Source organism: Eschscholzia californica, unplaced genomic scaffold, assembly GCF_041429995.1.
Source record: "Eschscholzia californica isolate CP2 unplaced genomic scaffold, dmEscCali1.0.p SCAF_6, whole genome shotgun sequence".
NCBI classification, from domain to species: domain Eukaryota; kingdom Viridiplantae; phylum Streptophyta; class Magnoliopsida; order Ranunculales; family Papaveraceae; genus Eschscholzia; species Eschscholzia californica.
Genome location: NW_028238483.1, coordinates 43,405,318 through 43,424,854, shown reverse-complemented (window position 1 = coordinate 43,424,854; position 19,537 = coordinate 43,405,318). Strand labels below are relative to the sequence as shown.

At 35.5% G+C, this 19,537-nt stretch overlaps 4 protein-coding genes across 6 annotated transcripts; 2 read left to right on the top strand and 2 right to left on the bottom strand.

The window, feature by feature from the left end:
• Positions 1 to 81: 81 nt before the first annotated feature.
• LOC147535318 (remorin-like) lies at positions 82 to 3,488 on the top strand. Its single transcript, XM_086651188.1, has 5 exons — positions 82 to 675; positions 2,083 to 2,124; positions 2,203 to 2,290; positions 2,821 to 2,902; positions 3,084 to 3,488. Exons 1-5 carry the CDS (start codon positions 495 to 497, stop codon positions 3,276 to 3,278), a joined length of 588 nt encoding a protein of 195 aa, XP_086507314.1. The 5' UTR covers positions 82 to 494; the 3' UTR covers positions 3,279 to 3,488.
• A 2,118-nt stretch (positions 3,489 to 5,606) lies between these two features.
• On the top strand, positions 5,607 to 7,390 carry LOC147535317 (remorin-like). Of its 2 annotated transcripts, XM_086651190.1 has the most exons (5): positions 5,607 to 5,732; positions 6,317 to 6,358; positions 6,440 to 6,527; positions 6,816 to 6,888; positions 7,034 to 7,390. In XM_086651190.1, the coding sequence occupies exons 1-5, from the start codon at positions 5,672 to 5,674 to the stop codon at positions 7,229 to 7,231; spliced, it is 462 nt and encodes a 153-aa protein (XP_086507316.1). In that variant the 5' UTR covers positions 5,607 to 5,671; the 3' UTR covers positions 7,232 to 7,390. The 2 variants fall into 2 exon arrangements, with proteins under 2 accessions (XP_086507316.1, XP_086507317.1); XM_086651191.1 differs by lacking the exon at positions 6,317 to 6,358.
• A 136-nt stretch (positions 7,391 to 7,526) lies between these two features.
• LOC147535316 (transcription factor MYB17-like) lies at positions 7,527 to 10,785 on the bottom strand. The gene is made up of 3 exons (XM_086651182.1): positions 9,956 to 10,785; positions 9,223 to 9,352; positions 7,527 to 8,433 (listed from the first exon to the last, which is right to left on the bottom strand). Exons 1-3 carry the CDS (start codon positions 10,086 to 10,088, stop codon positions 7,770 to 7,772), a joined length of 927 nt encoding a protein of 308 aa, XP_086507308.1. The 5' UTR covers positions 10,089 to 10,785; the 3' UTR covers positions 7,527 to 7,769.
• Positions 10,786 to 12,766: 1,981 nt separating this feature from the next.
• Positions 12,767 to 19,049, bottom strand: LOC147535315 (DEAD-box ATP-dependent RNA helicase 8-like). Of its 2 annotated transcripts, none has more exons than XR_015228439.1 (10): positions 18,203 to 19,049; positions 17,177 to 17,237; positions 16,476 to 16,710; positions 15,272 to 15,510; positions 14,293 to 14,544; positions 14,011 to 14,191; positions 13,738 to 13,826; positions 13,575 to 13,648; positions 13,303 to 13,464; positions 12,767 to 13,134 (listed from the first exon to the last, which is right to left on the bottom strand). XR_015228439.1 is itself a non-coding variant. In XM_086651170.1 (10 exons), exons 1-9 carry the CDS (start codon positions 18,469 to 18,471, stop codon positions 13,386 to 13,388), a joined length of 1,479 nt encoding a protein of 492 aa, XP_086507296.1. In that variant the 5' UTR covers positions 18,472 to 19,043; the 3' UTR covers positions 12,767 to 13,134; positions 13,350 to 13,385. The 2 variants fall into 2 exon arrangements, 1 of the variants encoding a protein (XP_086507296.1); XM_086651170.1 differs by having other exon boundaries at positions 13,350 to 13,464; positions 18,203 to 19,043.
• Positions 19,050 to 19,537: the final 488 nt, after the last annotated feature.

The following is a 19,537-nucleotide window of genomic DNA, read 5'->3' as shown; positions in this document are numbered from 1 at the left end:
AATTTGGACTAAATATCAATTATAATTATTATTTTGGCTTAAAATCCTATATTAATATTAGGGGGATTAAATATGTGTTTAGGGGTAGATTTTTGGACTAGGAACCAAAAAATTCATATTATTATTATACATCTTTTTTTCAATATAATAAACTTCCAATAATCTCCTTCTCTCTCCTAAAAGTTACCAAACCAACCATCAAATCTCTATCCTCACACCCCACTTTCACTCACCCCCTTAAAGAGAACAAAGAACAATCCCGTTAATTCAGAAAACAGTTAGGGGCATAATAGTACTTTAGTCCATTTAATCTATCTTTCCCGAATTTCATTTCTTAAATAAATTATAAATCTCTCATCTCTCTCTCTCTCTCTCTACTCTTTCTCTCTCTAACCTACATAAACAGAGCTGCGAGAGAACTTCATATCCACACCTACAACTGAATTCTAGGGTTTCAATTGCCTCAAATATTCCAAGTTCTGATTTTTGATAAGATGGGAGAAGAAGAGCTAAAGAAGGTCGAAACTGAACCAGTAACACCACCACCACCACCAGCAGCAGCGGCGGTTGAACCAGCAGTTTCGTCGGTTACTGAAGTTTCGAAAGAAGTCTCAGAGGAGAAAACAAAATCTGAAGAGAAAGCAGATGACTCGAAAGCTCTCGTGCTTGTTGAAAGTAAGCTTTTAGACTTCTTAATTCTTCCAATTCTATCTTTGTTTGTTTCGGTTGCTTATGATTTTAACTGAAGTTTGTTGATTTATTATTGTTTCAGTTGATTGTGTTTAGATTTTACTAGTATGAAGTTAAGGTTTTATTTTTTCAAATATTTGGTAGAACAAGTAGTCTATAATTTTTAAAAAGCCCTAATTGATTTTTGAGCTTTCTTTTGTAGGTACTTAAATTTTGAATCTCTTCTTGTATATGTTACTTGGTGATGTTTGTTTGATTGTGTATTAAAAAAAGGGTAATTAGAGCTATCTATCTTTGATTGCTAATTTTGAAGGATCTTAATAATCTAAAATTGGTATACAAACACAAAGGACCTTCTTTTTCCAAAGTTGGAGGAGTTTTTATTTTATTTAATGTGATGTTTTACTTTTGCTGAATCCGAGTTGTCGAACCGACCAAATCAGCCTTAAGATGAGTCAGACAAAAACAAACATTCTGATATCTGACTTAGATTTCAGATAAATACAAAACTACGTACGCTTTTTTAGAAAAAATTTCCTATTTTCCCTGTTTTAGTAGTATAATTAATCAAAGTGACATCTTTGGTTTGTATTTGGTGAATTTCACCAAGTACATGGCTTTAGTTGTTCTTGATATTATTAGAGTAAAGGTGAAATGTCACTTTACTTTTTTGGAGTGGTGGAATATTACTTTGGTTATCTTTTTTTCGCTTTAAGGAGATAGTTATTGAGTAGCTATCTTTTGCTTCTTGTTTCTCTTTATGCTTCATAATCTCTTCCTTCTAAGTTCTAAACCAACAAGAGTTGGCCGAGTGTAAAGACCTTTTTCCGCAAATCTTGTACGGACTAGAAGGTTATAGGCTCGAAATTTGTTGATCCCCCCCCTTAATTTTCTATGTTGGATGAACTGAGGGCTGGACTACGTAATTCTCCAGATATAAAGTGAGGATAAATATCTGATTCGTCCAAATAATAATAAAGGGAGAAGATAAAATGTTCTTTTAAATGCAAGAATAGCAGATTAGATTGAGTAGATGTGCTTAACAAGAAAATAGGTTTCGGTTACTGAACTATGGACATACATGATATATTTGTAATTCTTTAACTTTCGGTGTTATTCGTTTGTCATTACATTTTTGTGGCCACAGTTTTCTATATGACCGTTATATCGAAAGGAATTTAAGCAATTACTATTTCACATAAAACTGCGGTAGAAGCTGTTTTATTATTTATTTGTAAATTAATCCTATTATAGCACACTTTATTCTTCTTTTCTAATTTAATTTTGAGTAATGCCATCGCATCATGAGTTCCTTAATGCAATATTAGCATTTCAAGACTAGAACTTCATTTTCTGGTTGTCTAACCAATTGACCTTTCTTCATGTCAACAGATGTTGAAGAGGACAAAAGTACGGGCGGTTCTATTGATCGAGGTAGTTATCCAATGTCTAGCCTTGTCAGCGTTGTATAAGTTATTATTCTTGAAAACTGAGTTTTTTGTGTTTTTGTAGATGCTGCTCTTACACGAGTTGAAACCGAAAAGAGGTTGTCTTTAATCAAAGCATGGGAAGAAAGCGAGAAGACAAAATCAGAGAACAAGTAAGAAACTGCAATTTGATTTCAAAATATCGTGTAATAGCGCAATTGTTTATCTATATTACGACATTTTTATAGAAGGTGAGAAATCATCAACAACTTATGAAGTTGGCCAACCCGTAACTTACTCCCCACGGCCAAAATCTTCCTTAATGTGGCCTAACATTAGGACAATGATTTGAGTGATCCTGCAGACATTCTATGTTAATTAAGTTTGTGACGTTTAATTATTTGTATATTCTCGACCTTTTTAAGCAATTCCATTTTTTTCATCATTATAGTTTAATCCTTCAATTTGTTTAGCCATGCATTTTCGATAATTATGTGTGAGACTGTACGAATCGAAACCATGATAATTTGTTTAATCTTTCAATTTGTTTAGCTTAATATGAATTTTCATGAGAACTGTGTGAGACTGTACGAATCGAAACCATGATTTTTAGCATTAATGGTTATGATGTCCCGGATCTCTGGAACATTGATTTTCTTGTCCTTGATATGTAATAAGTTACCATGCTTAAACAATGTAACAGGGCTTACAAGAAGTTGTCCAACGTCGAATCATGGGAAAAGTCCAAGAAAGCAGCTATTGAAGCTGAGTTGAAACACATGGAGGTTAGTAATTTCTGAATCACCTAAAATTAAATATTCGGATTTCGGCTATGACCTTCACATCGTTTCCACCCATCTCTTGCTCGTTTTCTATCTAGCCATGCATTTTTTCGATAATCATGTTTTGAACCAGGTCCGTAGATAAGCTATATTTGGTTTTGAGTGACTATTTTGGTTTGAACAGGAAAAACTAGAGAAAAAGAAAGCCGAATACATCGAGAAAATGAGAAATAAAATCGCTGCAGTCCATTTGCTAGCAGAAGAAAAGAAGGCGATGTTAGAAGCCAAGCGTGGCGAAGATCTTCTCAAGGCAGAGGAAATGGCAGCTAAGTACAGGGCAAAGGGGACTGCTCCAAAGAAGCCATTTGGATTCTTCTAAGCTTCTCAGCCTTCTCAAATCTGAAGTGAAGTGTGTTGTATTTTAGATGTTTGTGGTGTTTGTAATTTATATTAGTATATGTATGTTAATTATTTCAGATGTGTTTATCGAATTGTTCAATATTATTTTGTGTGCATAGTTTGGATCTATTTCGTGTATAGAAACTTAATTGGATTCTGATTTTGATTTTAATAGTATTGTTTTCTCTCACTTCATTTGATTTTCTTTCACTGCGAACTGTTTGGGAAACTTGGGAGGTCTGGTTTTTTTTTTTTTTTTTTTTTTTTGAACCATTGGAAACATATCCATTCATAAGTGATAAAATCACGATTTACATGGACGATAATTGTTATTTCTCTCCTATGAGAACTTCACGAGAGTTGCATACCTTTAAATGCACAAGTACCTCATGAAGGGAAAGAAATTGGACTAGACACAGACACAAAGGATCCTAAAGATCCGAGAAAAGAATCCCCGAAGGATTGACAAAAGGACCCTAAAGATCCGACTAAAAAGACCCTGAAGGCCGACTAAAGAAAATAAAGAAAATACAAAATAAGAATAAACTAATTTACATCCCCATCACATTCACAGGCAAACCGCCAAATTCGTCGGAAAACCGCCAATTTTGTCGGAAAACCGCCATTGTCGCCGGAAAACCGTCGTCGGAAAAACTGCTTTCATCGTCGGAAACCGTCGCATCACCGGAGAACCACCTCCATCACAGAAAATCGTCGCCGCCACCGTTTTACTATAATATAAACTCCAGCATCCCCGCAACCCTAAACCACCACCCTTTTGCCACCATCACACCACCACCACCACTCCACCACCATCACTTACACCACACAGTATTCACTCCCCCACACCACCATTACAAAACACCACCATACCACCACCACAAATATATAGCAGTTGTTCCTACTAGGGTTTGGACAAAATTTATAGTTGAGATTAGAAAATCCTAACTTGTTAGGGTTTGGGAAAATTCTTCACAATTAGAAGCCGAGTGAAGACCAGAACAAAACGTGTCTAGTTGATGACGATGCCATGATTCAAACTTGAAGTTATCTAGACAAAGTGGTTTTGAATTTGATCTGTAATTACTTCAATGATTCTCTATCGGATGATCACTAATCCAGGAAGAAGAACGATGAAGAATTTGATGAGTTGCAACGAAGCTTTCATGTATACTCCAACGAAGAATTTGATGAGTTGCAACAGTGAAGAACGGTGAAGAAATGATAATCAAAATAACCCCAAGAGATTTCCTTTTTTGTTGTTGAAAGGAGATATTTCCTTTCCTAGAATCCACAAGTTGATAGGGATAGAAATTAATAGAAAAACAGAAAAGAGGGAAGAATAAAAAAGGAAAATTCGGCGAAGGGAGACCCTTCGCCGGAGAACTAAACTCCGATCTCTCTTCCCCTCTCTAGAAACGGTTATGCAGAGCCGAAGGAAAACTACTTCCTTTTTTTTGTTCAAAGTGGAAACTACTTCCTTTTTTTTGTTCAAAGTGGAAACAACTTCCTTGGAAACAAATAAAAATATTTGCATACATAAAACATACAAACAGGGCAAACAATCCTACATTTCCAAGGTTTAAAGAATGGGCAATAATCCAACCTCACACACAAAGTACACACAAAATTAATGCTACAACAAGAAAAAGAACCTTAGTTTGAATACCTAACCTCACGGCGACATCCTCTCAGGTTTGGACAGGAAGAGTGGCTTCCTTTCCTCCTTAGTGACCGTAAAAGAAAATGAAGCGATTTGCTTCTTTTCCTCCTTGTTAATCCTGAAAGAAAATGTCAAGTGAAATGCCCCACTCCTTAACAAAAAAATAGTGAAATGTCCCACCTTTTTTCTTACGGGTAAATTGGGCTTCAAATATGCTGCAAAATCCTTACAAAATCTACCAAACCATGAACTCCACTAAAGTCCACAAACCATTTTGTCCATAATTGAATGCCCAAACATTGGGAACTTTTCAAATCAGTTTCGAGTGCCTCATAGTTACTCTCAATCTCAAATATCTGAATTTGAATGCCTCGAACTTTAAGTGACTTTCACATATTTGGATTTGAATGCCCCAAAGGATGGTAGACTTTCAAAGGTCAATGAGAACAAAAATCCACTACCCCCTTAATACTAATCAACTCAATCTTAAATAGAATGAAATGAAATATTCAAAGTCAAAGATTATTAGATTGCAAACATCTGATTTAGATGCCTATTTGTATGGAACTAAATAGGGTTTTGAGCTGCGAGAACTCCATATCCATACCTACAACTGAATTCTAGGGTTTCAAGTTTGGAATTGAAAACTTTCAAATTTCAATTAAATTATTTGAATTCATAGTCCTAATTCTTATTTTTGTCGGGTAAAGATGGGAGAAGAAGAGCTAAAGAAGGTCCAAACTGAACCAGTAACACTACTTCTTAGAATTGGTAGTCTATAATTCTTAAAAAAAAAAAGCCCTAAGTGATTTTTTTTCGAGTTCTTTTGATGGTACTTATATATTATGAATCTCCCTACATATGTTAGTTGGTGATGTTTGTTTGATTGTGTATAATAAAGGGTAATTAGATTATCTATCTTTGATTGCTAATTTTGAAGGATTTTTATGATCTAAAATTGGTATAGAAACACAAAGTGGAAGGACATTCTTTTCCTTAAGTTGGAAGAGTCTTTTTTAATTCCCTAAATCTCAATAATCAGACCCAAAATCAGCCTTCATAAGAGTCAGATAAAAACAAACATCAGGATATCTTTAGATTGAGTAGATGTGCTTAACAAGAAAATATGTCATGATATATTTGCGTTCATTTTAGTTTCCATGTTTAGTGTCAAAAATGACCCTTTTCTATTAAATTTTGTCATTTAGGACGTTGGAATGTATTTTCATGAACATACTACCATCATTCTTAATTTCTAATTTAGTTTGAGTAAGGCCATCCCATCATGAGTTCCTGAATGCAAATAAATTAGCATTTTGTTACTCTAACCCATTGACCTTTCTTCGTGTCGCCAGAGGTCGGAGTGGGCAAAAGTACATGTGGATCGTTTATTCGAGGTCGTTAACCAATGTCTAGCCTTGCCAGCGTTCTTATATAAGTTATTACTCTTGGTATCTGAGTTATTTGTGTTTTACTAGATGATGCTCTTCCACGGGTTGGAACCGAAAAGAGGTTGTCTTTAATCAAAGCATGGGAAGAAAGCGAGAAGACAAAATTAAAGAACAAGTAAGGAACTGCAGTTTGATTTCTAAATGTCATGTATTAGGCGCAATTGTTTGTTTGCATTATTACGTTCTTACAGAAGATGAGAAAATTTTCAACAACTTATGAAGTCCGCTAACGCGTAACTAATGTCCCCGTGACCAAAACCTAAGTTAAGTTATTGTTGTTGACGTTTAATTATTTGTTTAGAAAGTAATCCCGATCTATATTCCAATACTCTTTATACCTAATTCCTTACGGTATAATCAAAAGTTAAACATTGAAATAGTTACATTGCTTACAATTTAACAGGGCTTCCAAAAAGTTGTCAATAGTAGAATCATGGGAATACTCCAAGAAAGCAGCTATTGAAGCAGCTATGGAGGTTAGTAATTCCCGAATGACCTAAAATCCGCTCCCATGTCTGAATCTCTTTTCTATCCTGCCATGCATTTTCCGATACTTATCTTTTTAACTAAGTTTGTAAATAAGCTATATCTGGTTTTGAGTGACTATTTTGGTTTCAACAGGAATATATACTAGAAAAGAAGAAAGCCAAATACATCGAGAAAATGAAAAAGAAAATCACTGCAATTCATTTGCTAGCAGAAGAAGTGAAGGCGAAGATAGAAGCCAAGTTGGGCAAAGATCTTCTCAAGACGGAGGAAATAGCAGCCAAGTACAGGGTGAAAGGGACTGCTTCAAAGAAGCTTTTTGGGTTCTTTTAAGCTTCTTGGCCTTCTTCTTCTGATTTGTTGACTAATTCAGATGTGTTGCTTGTGGTATTGTTCAATGTAATTTCGTGTGCATAGTTTGGATCTATTTTTGTGTATAGAAACTTAATTGGATTCTGATTATGATTTTAATAGAATTTGGTATTCTCACTTCATTTGAAATTCTTTCACTCAATGTTTGCAGAAAGGGACTGAGACTTACGCCTCGAAGCCAAGGGGTCTCGAGGCGACTTGAGGTGTACCTATTAATATATTTGCATAGATAAAACATACAAATAGGGAGCTAAAATGGTACCACAAGACCAAATTAGGGTTTTCTCAATTAATGTAATCAACCAACTAAATCCCTCCCAAGACATCTATCAATTTACCAAATAGCAACATCATTTCTTTTTGAAGAGCTGCAAAGAGAAACAAAAAGGGGATACAATCCTGCTACAAAAAATGAAAACCCATACCCAAAAAACAAAACAAGATAGCAGCTCCCTACCACATCCCTATGCTCTCAAGACCAAAAAAATATTACAACAGTTTAAACAGCAGAGTTTAACGTGTTTTCGGTGAACGGAAACATTGACAAGTTACCCATTTGTCCTTGAAAGAAGTTCATTTCATCGTCATAACTTGGAAAATCTAGTAGTAGCTGTAATGAGATGTCTGAAGAGTCATTAGAGCATGAAGAGTCCGAACGTCTAGCCATTATGTTATCAACTTCATACCTGTAATTTCTAGACTCTATCTCTTCATTTTGATCAATACCTTGTTTTTCTTCTATTTTGATCTCTGGGTTGAATGCTTGTTTAACAGAGGACGAAGCTTGAGAGATTGGGCTATAACATGTTGGATCTTTTGAGTGGGCTTTTCGAAAAGAGTCCCCAATTTCGGAATTCCAAATTCGGATGAAATAGTCGGACCCGGGCAATTCAGTTAATGAAAGATTTGATTGAATTCCAGGAAGGGATGATCCTTTTGAGAGTCTAGCTTCTGCTTCTAGCCTTGCACTCTCCCATTGGGCCATGTGACGAGCCGATGGTGATGCAGATGATGTAATAATTGGACCATAAACGGAGGAAGACGGCGAATGGGTGTGTGGGTCAATACCCATAAAAACAAGACGCTTCTTCATGTGGGTATTCCAGAAGTTCTTGATCTCGTTGTCTGTTCTCCCTGGTAATTGACTTGCTATGGCAGCCCACCTGAAATTTATTTATTGAAATCTCACTACAAAGGACAATGAATTTAAATAACTAAAACCAAAAAAGGCGATATAGTATGGGTCTTCTCACTTCCTAGGTCATGTTAGTTAGTCATGGTGCACACAAGCTAGACAGGATTACCATGGCCATAAGAAAGAAAACAAAAACCTAAAGACGAAACATCTCAACTAGGTTGGCACCTTATGGTGCAGTCTCGTTACTACGAACTCTCCGCTAATATTAAGGAATATGAGACCATATGAAGCATCTAACCACAAAACAAATAAGAGGAGAAACAAACAACTTGAAGAAGATGTTAATGGAGTTGATAGTACAAAGTTTATGACATAGACAAGGACCTAAGTACTAAGTACCTAAACCCATTCCCATGTGAAATTAAACAATGTACTTTACAAAAACTTAAAGTAACACATGAGAATTGAATCCTAACATTCATGAATTCTAATCAACTCAACCTTAAATAGAATGAAATGAAATGTCTTCCAAGTCAAAGATTATTAGATTGCAAACATCTAATTTAGATGCCGATTTATATTGAACTACTCTAATTTGACAAGGTGGCGGTTGTTTCCGTCTGACTCATTTGAATCAAATCGAACCAAAATCAACCTCAATAAGTCATTCAGACGAGTTAGACAAAAACATCGACAGTCTGAAATCTGACTCGAGGATTCAAATTTCATATTCTAGAAAAAAGTACACTACCTAAGATTAAAACGAGCAAACATCGAAAAAAAATGTTGTAAGATACTAAGATCAATGGAATACCTATTGCCCAACATGCCATGAAGTTGGATAATTGTCTTCTCTTCTTCTGGAGTAAATGGTCCGCGTTTAATATCGGGTCGGAGATAGTTAGTCCATCTTAATCTACAACTCTTTCCACATCGAACGAGTCCTTCACAAACAATATCATTTTCACAAAATGAGAACTAAAATTTACTTTCTGCATACATGTCACTAGTTCCATTCTTTTCAGAATTGTTACTAAATAGTTCAAGTTTTAGGAAAAGTGATTAGTCTAAGTCTTGATATAATGGCCTTAAATAACATGATTAGTGATTTAAAACCCTAGAAGCATATAAATTACTCTAAATGCCGAAAATAAAATCTTGATTAGCTAAACTTCCAAGAATATGTCATCTATGCGTTCAAGAAGAATAGAAAATCAATCTCAAAGGACAAAATGTAATTTAAATAAGATGATAAGGGCATTAAGGTCAAAGTAAGAAATTTGGATCAAATAGAAGAATTGCAAACATAAACCACCTGATCATACAAAAGCTAGTGATGAGAAAAATTTTAAAAATTGGAAAATCGTTTTGAAACGTGTCAAAATCGGCAATGAATCGGATAAGTATGCATTTATAGACAAGTTCTAAACGAGTTAATGACACCGATTCACTGACTCAAACTGAGTTATTAACCCCATTTACAACAAGTGAAGTTGCAAAACAGAGGTAAAGTCTGATTTATAGAGAGAGAGAGAGAGAGAAGAAACCAGCAAGCTTAGGGACAGATCTCCAGCTACCATGACCATGTTTTTTGATGTATTGAACAAGAAGTTCATCTTCTTCAGGAGTCCATGGACCTTTCTTTTGTCCTTGCTTATCACAACAAGGAGCTCTACCCATTTCCTTCTTCTTCTTCTTCTTCTTCTTCTTCTTTCTTCTTAAATCTAGAGAGAGAGAGAGAGAGAGAGAGAGAGAGAGAGAGAGAAGGAAACAAAGAAAGAGATGTAAAAGGGTAGAGAGAGAGAGAGAAAGATTGAAACTTTAAGACAGAGTTGTTTAAAACAGAGATAGACAAATAAAGGGTAGTAGTAGTTTCAGAAGAAGAAGAAGTATGATCATAATTAAAAACGATTCTCTTTCTCTCTCAGGAGGATAAATCGAATTTTCAGAGAGCTTTAAATGAAGGGTTTTTGATCTTTTACATTGAAAACAAACAAAATCCCAAGTATTAAACTAGAGAGAGAAAATGTAATAATAGTGAAGGATGAAAAAAACAGAGATTGAAGAAGAGGAGTTAATGTTAATGGGGGTTCTTATAGGAATGTCAGTCAGGTGTGAGAAGTTTTTAGAGAGAGAAAGAAAAATTTAATGCTTATGACAGAAAAGTAATAAAAAAAAAAAGGGTTCTTTGAAATCTTCTTGATTTGATGATAATGGAAATGGCGGATTATAGCATTCAATCTTATCTGATTTATTACTCTTCATTTAATTCTTCCTTTACCTTTTTGCGGAAATTAGGGTTAGGGTTTTTACTAGAGTAGAATTTGACTGCAAGCTCTGTGTTTCCATTTTGATGATATTGATTCGTTGAAAAACCATTTCACCTTTTTTTTTCCACTTCTTTCTGTGAGAAAATTTGGCGTCAAACGGTCAAAGAAATGTCAACACTATTGACTCAAAGGGTCAAAGAAATGCATTGCTTTTACAACAATACCCTCCTTTACCACTTATTTTTACAAAACCATCCAACCTTATTTCTTCTTTCATCCTCAAATTTATTTTATCTCGTTCGCTTCACTAGAAATCGTTAGTGTAAGAACATTTTTGTCATGTACACTTCCATTCGAAGGTTCTCTACTTGGGCTAGGTTACGACTTACGAGTCGTTTGACATTTTTTGTTTGAAAGAACTTTTATACTAGATTGATTGGTACAATCTTCTAAACGGTTAGTTTTGTTTCTTACTCTGGTACTTGGGTTTTACGACTTTAAAACACGTTACTATGAAAAGAAATGTTTAATAGTGTATTAGAGGCACCAGTCCACCACACTTTGTCTCTCTAGTAGTCTAGTATATGGGATTATTATAGTTAGTATTTCAATGCAAGCAAGGGTGCGTTTCAAATATTTCTATTTAACAGGGGGTTAGTTTCAAAAGATATCTTGACCAAATTGATATCTGGCCGTTGACAACAAGCGATTTTCATCACAACAATCGATTATGATCTAGAGGAACGCTTATAACGAGGTAAGGTCACCATCAACGTTGAATGATAAGGAGTATTAGGTTTTGAGGAGCATTGAATTGGGGTAGGACCGAACCCAAAGGAAACATTAAATCTTGGAGATGACAGGACACGACGACTTCTAGCCCTAGTTGAGAGGCAAAGTTCGTACAGCAGCAGCAATCACTGGAGCGCTTAAAGTAGGCAGTACGCACATGGCGCCACCCCCCTCACTAACATGCGCTTCCAAGTCTGCCCTAACAATAATAAATGCTTGGGAGATTTTATAGGGCCCCTCATTTTTGTTAAAAGGCCCCCCCTCAATGATTATTTCTCAAGTGAAATGGTTCATGGGGAGGCCTTTTAACAAAAATGGGGAGGCCCTATAAAACTTCCCTAAATGCTTTTATCATTCAAGTTGTGTTATGATATAAATCTTGAATTTGTAATGTCTATGTGAAAAATATGTGCTCTTTCGTTCCTGGTTATTGAGGAATTAGAGCCTGTAGAGCTAAGTTTCTTTCAGAAAGTGAGTTCGAGCTTAACCATTGATAAACACTGGAGATGGCTAGAAACAAGAGTATAGTTATTTCGAACACAATACACGAGGGTCGACATCAGATTGTCAATTGGTGGTGTTGAGCTCGTGTAAGAGGGTTGTATGTATACATAAATATTTTCTTAGTCAAATGGACCATTCCCAATCATACTAGAAGCCAATGAGATTTCAATTGTTACTATCACGTGAAAAGGGACAAACTTATCCATATGCATTGAAGAAAACTTGAGTAAGGACTAAGATTCTGACTACCTATTAATGGAAGTAAGACTTCTTCTATCTATGGCTGTCCCAAACCAAAGAGAGAGAGAAGGAAAGACAGATGATGAATTATGGCAATTCAAATGGAGAAGTTAACCTTCCAAAACGTGATAAGTTTTCTTTTTTTTCCTGTGTCATGTGGGCGAACAGTGATGTAAAGATCTGCAAGGGAAAATTGCTACTGGAACCTCCTTTCATAGATTGGGGATGATAAATCTCCATCCAAGCAAGCACAAGACGTATGAAGAGAGAAAGCAGACAGAGAGAACAAACAAACCAGAGAAGGGAAGGGGGGGACACCTCTTGGGACATGCAGCAAGCGTCTACAGAGAGGGCCCTAAGAGAAATTTAGGGTGTGCCCTGGTCGACACACCCATCTGCAAGAAAAACCATGCATGAACAGGAATGCTCACCATTCCCCTAGTCTGTCAGGATATACAGATGCAAAACCCTTAAAACGAACCCAAAAAGTCTGGAAGTAATCTCTAGTATCAAGTATTAACCAAATGATGCATATAAAGTAAAGCCCTAAAACACACTAAAAGTCTCAAGTATTTTGATAAGATAAGAACATCTGATTAAAACAGTAATTCTGGATCAGTTTAATGCAAAAAAAATAAAATGAACTGTTCAACAGTAGGAAGAAACATGGAAGAATTTAAGAAAGTTAAACTATGAAAAACAAATTCAAATCTCTGGGATCTAGTAATAATAATCCTCCTAAACTTTCTTCTGATTGATTATCTTTTTAGCATTAAGAAAATCTACAAAGCCTACAGAGTTATAGAGGTCGAGTCGACCCAAATGCTGGCTGCATCATCTACTATTCTACTACCGGTACCTTGTTTTCCCGAAATGAACATATCAATATTAGAAGGCGTCTTGAGTTGAAGCCCTTTGCCCTAGAAAAAGAAAAGGCGTATAGATATAAGTATAAGATGAAACATTTAGATTAACTAAAAATCTGCGAACCACAGAAGAAGAAACTCCGAGGTAAAACATGCTCACGGGCAACAATTATCGCACTACGTGACTTAGAAAATTTATTCGTTTTGATAATGAGGGCTTACTTTACAAGTCAATGTGTACACGTATCAAGGCCTTCTCCTTTACTCACCATTGAAGAGTACATAACTTGCATGATATCAACATATTAACTGCAGTAAATAGCCTGGTCTATTTGTGGAGGAATTTGTTTAATTTCAGTTCCAAGTTCTTGCTCAATCCTATATCTGTTATAAAAAGACAAGAGTTTTAGTGAACGAAAAAATAAGATTGAAAAACGTGAGAAATGCGAAGGAATGGTGATTTTGATATAAAGGAAAGAACCCAAGATCCATACAAGTTGAAGCGATCTTCATATGTAATCAAATTCACCGCGAGACCTAGATGTCCAAACCTTCCTGATCGACCAACCTGAATAGAAAATAACTTGTTAATATAAGAAATGAAACTGTAACAGAACATGTTTGTATCTATTTGGCAAACAATTGATCTAAGCATACCCTGTGGAGATACGTTTCAGAATTCTTGGGGAAATCGAAGTTTATAACAACATTTACTGCTTGAATGTCGATACCCCTAGTAAATAAATCTGTACAAATGGAAACGTTCAGATAAACTTAGTATTCTCATGCTGAGTAAAACTGAGAGTATCTTGCTATCTACTAAAGAAAAACAAATTATTTCTCAAAGAAAAAAAAACAGCTATCATTTTCCAAGTGATAAGGAAAAACCCCACAATAGAAGAGCAAAGAATTGTGCCATCAAGAACTTACCCGTACAAACAAGATTCCTACAAGCACCATTACGGAAGTCATGAAAAACTCTGTTTCGATGATCTTGCAACATTTTTGCGTGAATGTAGAAGCAGGAATAGCCAAGCTCAGTAATTTTTTTCGCCAATAATTCCACACGGTTAACAGAGTTGCAAAATATGATTGACTGGTTGATTTGAAGCTATAAAAAGGGTAAAAGAAAAAATCCACATATAAGTTGGTCAAAGAAGTATATACTCAGAACTCTTCATACCCATAGATCAGGAAAAAGCCAAGTGGTACCTTAGAGAAGAGTGTGTTTAGGCAATGGACCTTCTGTCTTTCTTCTACAAAAGCATAGTATTGTGTTACACCCTTAAGAGTCAGCTCATCCATGAGATTAATGACGTATGGCTTGTGTAGATATCTATCTTTGAAATCCTTAACAGTTACAGGAAATGTTGCTGAAAACATCAAGATTTGCCGGCTTGGAGGTAGAAAACGAATTAGATGTTCTATTGAAGGTTGAAACTCCGGAGACAAAAGCTTGTCTGCCTGAGAGTCAAAAGAAACAAATGTCAGGATTCGTATGTCATAACGGACAAAGGAAAACTATTAGAGTTGGTCAGTTGGAGATCACAGGAAAACTGAAGAGAAAGAACCAAGAATCAGATGCATGTAAACACGATTTTCAACAGATCGGAGGGTTTCATTCATCAAGGATCATGCTTGTTCATCTCTTTTTGCCTTTACCATGATTGCAGAAAAATAGTAAGACTGTCACAAGCATTTCATAGTCAATGATTGACGGCAAAGTTACAGAAGCCCATTTCTGATGTTCTAATCGCAAAGGAAGAGAACTGTATTTTCTGCATGTAAGAACCTTACATAGAAAACCATACAATCTCCACTAACGCTTATAAGCACCGAAGCCGAAAAAATTACTGGCTACTTAAGTAGTCAAGTAAGCTCTACTATGACTAGGCTACAACAAAACTAGCAAAAGATACACAGGTATAATCTTGTGATCCCGGAAAAATTAGAGATTGAGTTTTCTTTTTGGAGGTTGAAAACTGTTAAGAATTGAGGAAGATTAGCTATCATTAAATGGTCACAGGCTCGCCACCTTGTCAAATCACTGTCTGGTTCATCTTTGTAATCTCTTGCGAGTTGCAACCAGGTAATCACTCACCAATAATGAAAAACCAGTGCTATTTTGGCTTGGCTATATTAAACAAAAAACTACAATAATCAGTTGGAATTACACGTTGTGATGGTATACCTCATCCATAACAAGCATTGAGCAATCTTTGAGGACGCACACGCCCTTTTTTGCAAGATCAAGTATCCTACCAGGAGTTCCAACAAGTAAATGTACAGGTTGATATAACCGCATAATGTCGTCCTTCAGACTGGTTCCTCCTGTGGTGACCATGACTTGAATTTTCAAATGCTTCCCGAGCTCCTTGCAAACTTGTGATGTCTGAAGTGCCAATTCTCGAGTTGGAACAAGTATAACAACTGCATGGAATAATAAAGTTAACTCGAGATAAGCAGAAAAAGACATGCCACTATTGTGTGTTACAAGCTTACTGACTTACGAAGTACACAAAAAAAAGATCAGTTTATATGGCCAAATTATGAGCTGAGCTCTTCAGACTTTTGACATGATTAACGAGTTAGCTTCCACACTAAATCTCGGTTGAATAGGCAAATGTCATCTGAAGTGGTAGTTTTCACTTCTCAGTTATCTAAAATGGAGACAAGAACATAAATAGGACAAAATTGACTAAATTTCCTGTACTCCCCATTAGTTTGGGGCGCTACCTCTAAAAGAGAATGACCATCATTCAGTTAAAATTAATAGTCGTTTTATCTACAGTATAAATCATATACTCAGGTATAATAATTTAGTAGTTAGAACTGTACTTTGGGGCTTTAAAGCTAGATGTGCAGCCCCCTTCCCTCCAATGTTTTAAAATACGTTTCTACGCCTGAAGGCAGGTTGCTATCATAAGGCAAGGCGATGCCTTGAGGCATACAGCCGTACACCTTGTTGCGTCAAAGGCGTAAACTACATGCTTTTTAGAGGAAAATAATATCAATTATGTAAAAACATAGCATAATTTTTATACTTTACGACCGTAATATAAAATCCCAAGTATTTAATAAACAAAATACTAATATTTTTGTGTTGCCTAGCAACTAAAAAATAACAGGTGACTTCAGATGGAAACGTTTTAGTCTCGAGTTCCAATACGTATGCCTCGAGGCATCAGGGACCGCTCACCTCGATGCGCACCTCGATGCGTACGCCTTGAAAGTTTTTTAAAACACCGACTCCCCTCGGCATAAACATGACAGGACTTGCATAAATAAATAGAAGTAGAGGGTAATTAAAATCCCTAAATGTCACAATTATCTGGTCAAGCTTTGATTATAACATTATGTAAAAATGGTCGAGGTCCAATGATAGAGAGCCAAACCTTGTATCACATTGTTATCTTGATCAATTTTTTCCAATGCAGGAACACAAAATGCAGCAGTCTTTCCAGTCCCATTCTTAGCTCTAGCAAGAATATCACTTCCAGTTAATGCAATTGGAATGCTTTCTTCCTGGATTGGAGAAGGTCTTTCAAAACCTTTCTCGTATATCCCCATAAGCAGCTCTCTTTTCAGAAAATAGTCTTCAAATTCATTTCCTTTAGTAGCAGTCACATCCTGGAACAAGCACATAAGATTAAATCATGACATTTACACGCGAAGGAGTTCTAAAGCATAAATATATTACATATCTACAAAATTAAGTACTATCTAAGTCCAAGAAGCCAAGTTGCAAGAACCACATCTTCCAACTTTGGAATATATCACAGCAACTAACTGATTTTATCTAGGTTAAAATAGTGATAGATTTCTGATTAGATCAGTATAATGAAATTGCTAACTCATGGAACAGGGTGTGTATACACAGACGACCTTCGGCTCTTCCATTTCACGAGTTTCAGTCAATGGTCAACATATTCATAAATTACATATATACGTGTATATATGCGTAGTGTTTATATGTCTATATATATATATATATATATATATATATATATATATATTTATATATCCCAATTCCATATATATTTATATATCCCAATAAATTATGAAATACAAGTGACAACACCACCAGAACTTATACCTCTGTCCTGAAACGGGTATCACTTGGTGGTATCTTCAGTCGTGCCTTCCAATCTTGAGAACTAAAGAGGAAACAAAGATAAACAAGTTAGTGGGAAATGATGTTGCGCAACCAATGAACACCACAATCAAGACATTACTGTAAAAGTGTGAAGTCTGTAGTAGACTCGCACAAATGGCTAATGAGGTTCCCAATGAGAAGAGAAGCACCTAGTTGCAAAATTCTAGGTTAAAAAGAAGGCCACAAATGATTCTTATTGAGGTCATAAGAGATCCCAACAGAATATAAAGCTCGACAGACAAATAATATATAAAGATATTCATTCCCAACCCAACTAAATGTTCATTGTAGTATAAGTTCCAACATAGAATTTCATCAATAAATAGCTCAATTATTTGAATATTAACCAAATAGTACCCAATTACGAAAACGATGAATTACCATAATTCGAGAACCTACTACTTTTTTTTCCCTGTTCACTGCTTCTGAAGAAGAAAAATTCCTCATTGTAATGATATTTTACCATTTCTCAACCTAATTCATTAGTAAGAAACTCTTAGAAAATAAATGTCCCCGTGTCTGAGCCCTGGGGTCATCAATCACTTCAGCATGACTGAAATTGTCCTGCTTCATTGTGTATGGTAAGACCGTCTTCCAAGTTCCAAGTTCAATCTAATTCTATGAAGTTTCACGTTCAAACGTATTATTAAAACACATGTATATTCCACAAACGGGCTTACGTTATTTCAATTAAATAGATTTCTACTACAGGGGTTGGAAAAAATTTGGTATACCCTGATTGCAATAAGCAACTAGCAACCAGAAGGCTGGTCTCTCCTGCTTCATTTTGTATCTTAGGACCGTTTTTCGAGTTCAATTAACTTTAAGTTTCACTCCGTAAATTATAACCAAAACAAGAGGACAAACCTCAAGATTGTTCGTCAAGTTTGTGTTTTAGATGAATTGTCCATAAACAACCAAAGATTAGAAAAACAACAATAAAACCAAAAAAACAAAAGATTTTACCTTGAATCTAAAGTTTCAGACTGAACTGCTTTCTCAACTTCATTAACATTAGAGTCATTTCCACTAGGGTTTCTTCTCAGCCACTGTTGTTGTTGCTGTTGAAACTGTTGTTGCTGAGGAAACTGTTGTTGCTGATTTTGAACAGAATTTCTCTGGACATATTGTTGTTGCTGAGGAGGGTTTCTAGGTTGAAAATTAGGGTTTGAGTTAACATAACCACCCCGACCACTACCGATCCCTGGAGGATACCTACCACCACGCTGATTCATTACAAAGATCAAGCAAACCCTAAATCAAACTCGTCTTGACGACTCCACGCTAAGGAAAATTAAACACAAAAATTGAAAAAAAATGAAGCAAAATATATGAATCAAACTCGAATCAGAGGGAAATACTAAGAAATGAAAGGCATTTTTCTTCTTTTTGGGTTTTTTTGAGGTTTTTTTTTTGGGTTTTTTTTTGGGGTTTCACAGGAAGATCTTTAAAGCCCTAGAAACAAAAGAAATAAAGAAAACGAGATCTAAAGAGAAACAACACGAATTGAGAGAATTTGGATAACTAAAAGCAGAGAAAATTCCTTCGATGTATGATTTTGGGGAGAATTGTTTTTGCCCTAATTCGCAGATTTTGTGTTCGTCGATTGGGGTTTCAGGAGAAAGAAAGGACAAGATGAACGAGGGTAGATAATAATGGATTATATTTCAATATAGTCCCTTTGTTCATTAGAACTTGCGTTTTGCCCCCCCTTAAGATCTTTCTAGTGAAATTTATATTATACTAATGAATTAGTTTTAGAGGATGCATTTGGAACCTATGTAGATGATTCAATTGTGGAGCCCCTAATGATATCAAATGGATGATAATTATGGAAAATGTGTACATAAGTTAGGTTAGAATTGTCCCGAGAACAACATGTCTTAACTCATAATGCGAATGTGAAGATGTGCCCAAGAGAGACCTATAAAAGAAAGGTTGTAAGATTCTCAAGCTAAAACAATTAAATAAAATTATTTAGCTATGTGATTAGAAATTAAGGTAAAAGTTGCTAAGGATACTCTCTATTCGAGTTAAAATTTGCACTTGGCTGGTCAGTAAAACTGCAATATTAAGTTGTCGTATCATTAGGCCTGTAAACGGTAGCTTATCGGATCGGATATAGGCATATCCGTATCCGAATTCGATAAGCTATCCGAATATCCGAATCCGATAATTATCCAACGGATATTAGAAATCAATATCCGAATCCGATAATATTAACGGATATCGGATAATATCCGATATCCGAAACTTTAACAAAATGTCAGTTTTTCTTTAAATTTTTAACCATTAGATCTA

Excerpts from the sequence above, each read along its gene's own strand:
- LOC147535316 (XM_086651182.1), bottom strand. The coding sequence starts at position 10,088 with ATGGGTAGAGCTCCTTGTTGTGATAAGCAAGGACAAAAGAAAGGTCCA. Across the intron at positions 9,353-9,955 it reads ATCTGTCCCTAAGCTTGCTG|GACTCGTTCGATGTGGAAAG; the intron begins GTTTCTTCTCTC and ends TTGTTTGTGAAG. Across the intron at positions 8,434-9,222 it reads CATGGCATGTTGGGCAATAG|GTGGGCTGCCATAGCAAGTC; the intron begins GTATTCCATTGA and ends AATAAATTTCAG.
- LOC147535315 (XM_086651170.1), bottom strand. The coding sequence starts at position 18,471 with ATGAATCAGCGTGGTGGTAGGTATCCTCCAGGGATCGGTAGTGGTCGG. Across the intron at positions 15,511-16,475 it reads AGATAACAATGTGATACAAG|TTGTTATACTTGTTCCAACT; the intron begins GTTTGGCTCTCT and ends TATTCCATGCAG. Across the intron at positions 14,192-14,292 it reads TAAACACACTCTTCTCTAAG|CTTCAAATCAACCAGTCAAT; the intron begins GTACCACTTGGC and ends CCCTTTTTATAG.
- LOC147535317 (XM_086651190.1), top strand. The coding sequence starts at position 5,672 with ATGGGAGAAGAAGAGCTAAAGAAGGTCCAAACTGAACCAGTAACACTA. Across the intron at positions 6,359-6,439 it reads ATGTGGATCGTTTATTCGAG|ATGATGCTCTTCCACGGGTT; the intron begins GTCGTTAACCAA and ends GTGTTTTACTAG. Across the intron at positions 6,528-6,815 it reads AAGACAAAATTAAAGAACAA|GGCTTCCAAAAAGTTGTCAA; the intron begins GTAAGGAACTGC and ends ACAATTTAACAG.
- LOC147535318 (XM_086651188.1), top strand. The coding sequence starts at position 495 with ATGGGAGAAGAAGAGCTAAAGAAGGTCGAAACTGAACCAGTAACACCA. Across the intron at positions 2,291-2,820 it reads AAGACAAAATCAGAGAACAA|GGCTTACAAGAAGTTGTCCA; the intron begins GTAAGAAACTGC and ends ACAATGTAACAG. Across the intron at positions 2,903-3,083 it reads CTGAGTTGAAACACATGGAG|GAAAAACTAGAGAAAAAGAA; the intron begins GTTAGTAATTTC and ends TGGTTTGAACAG.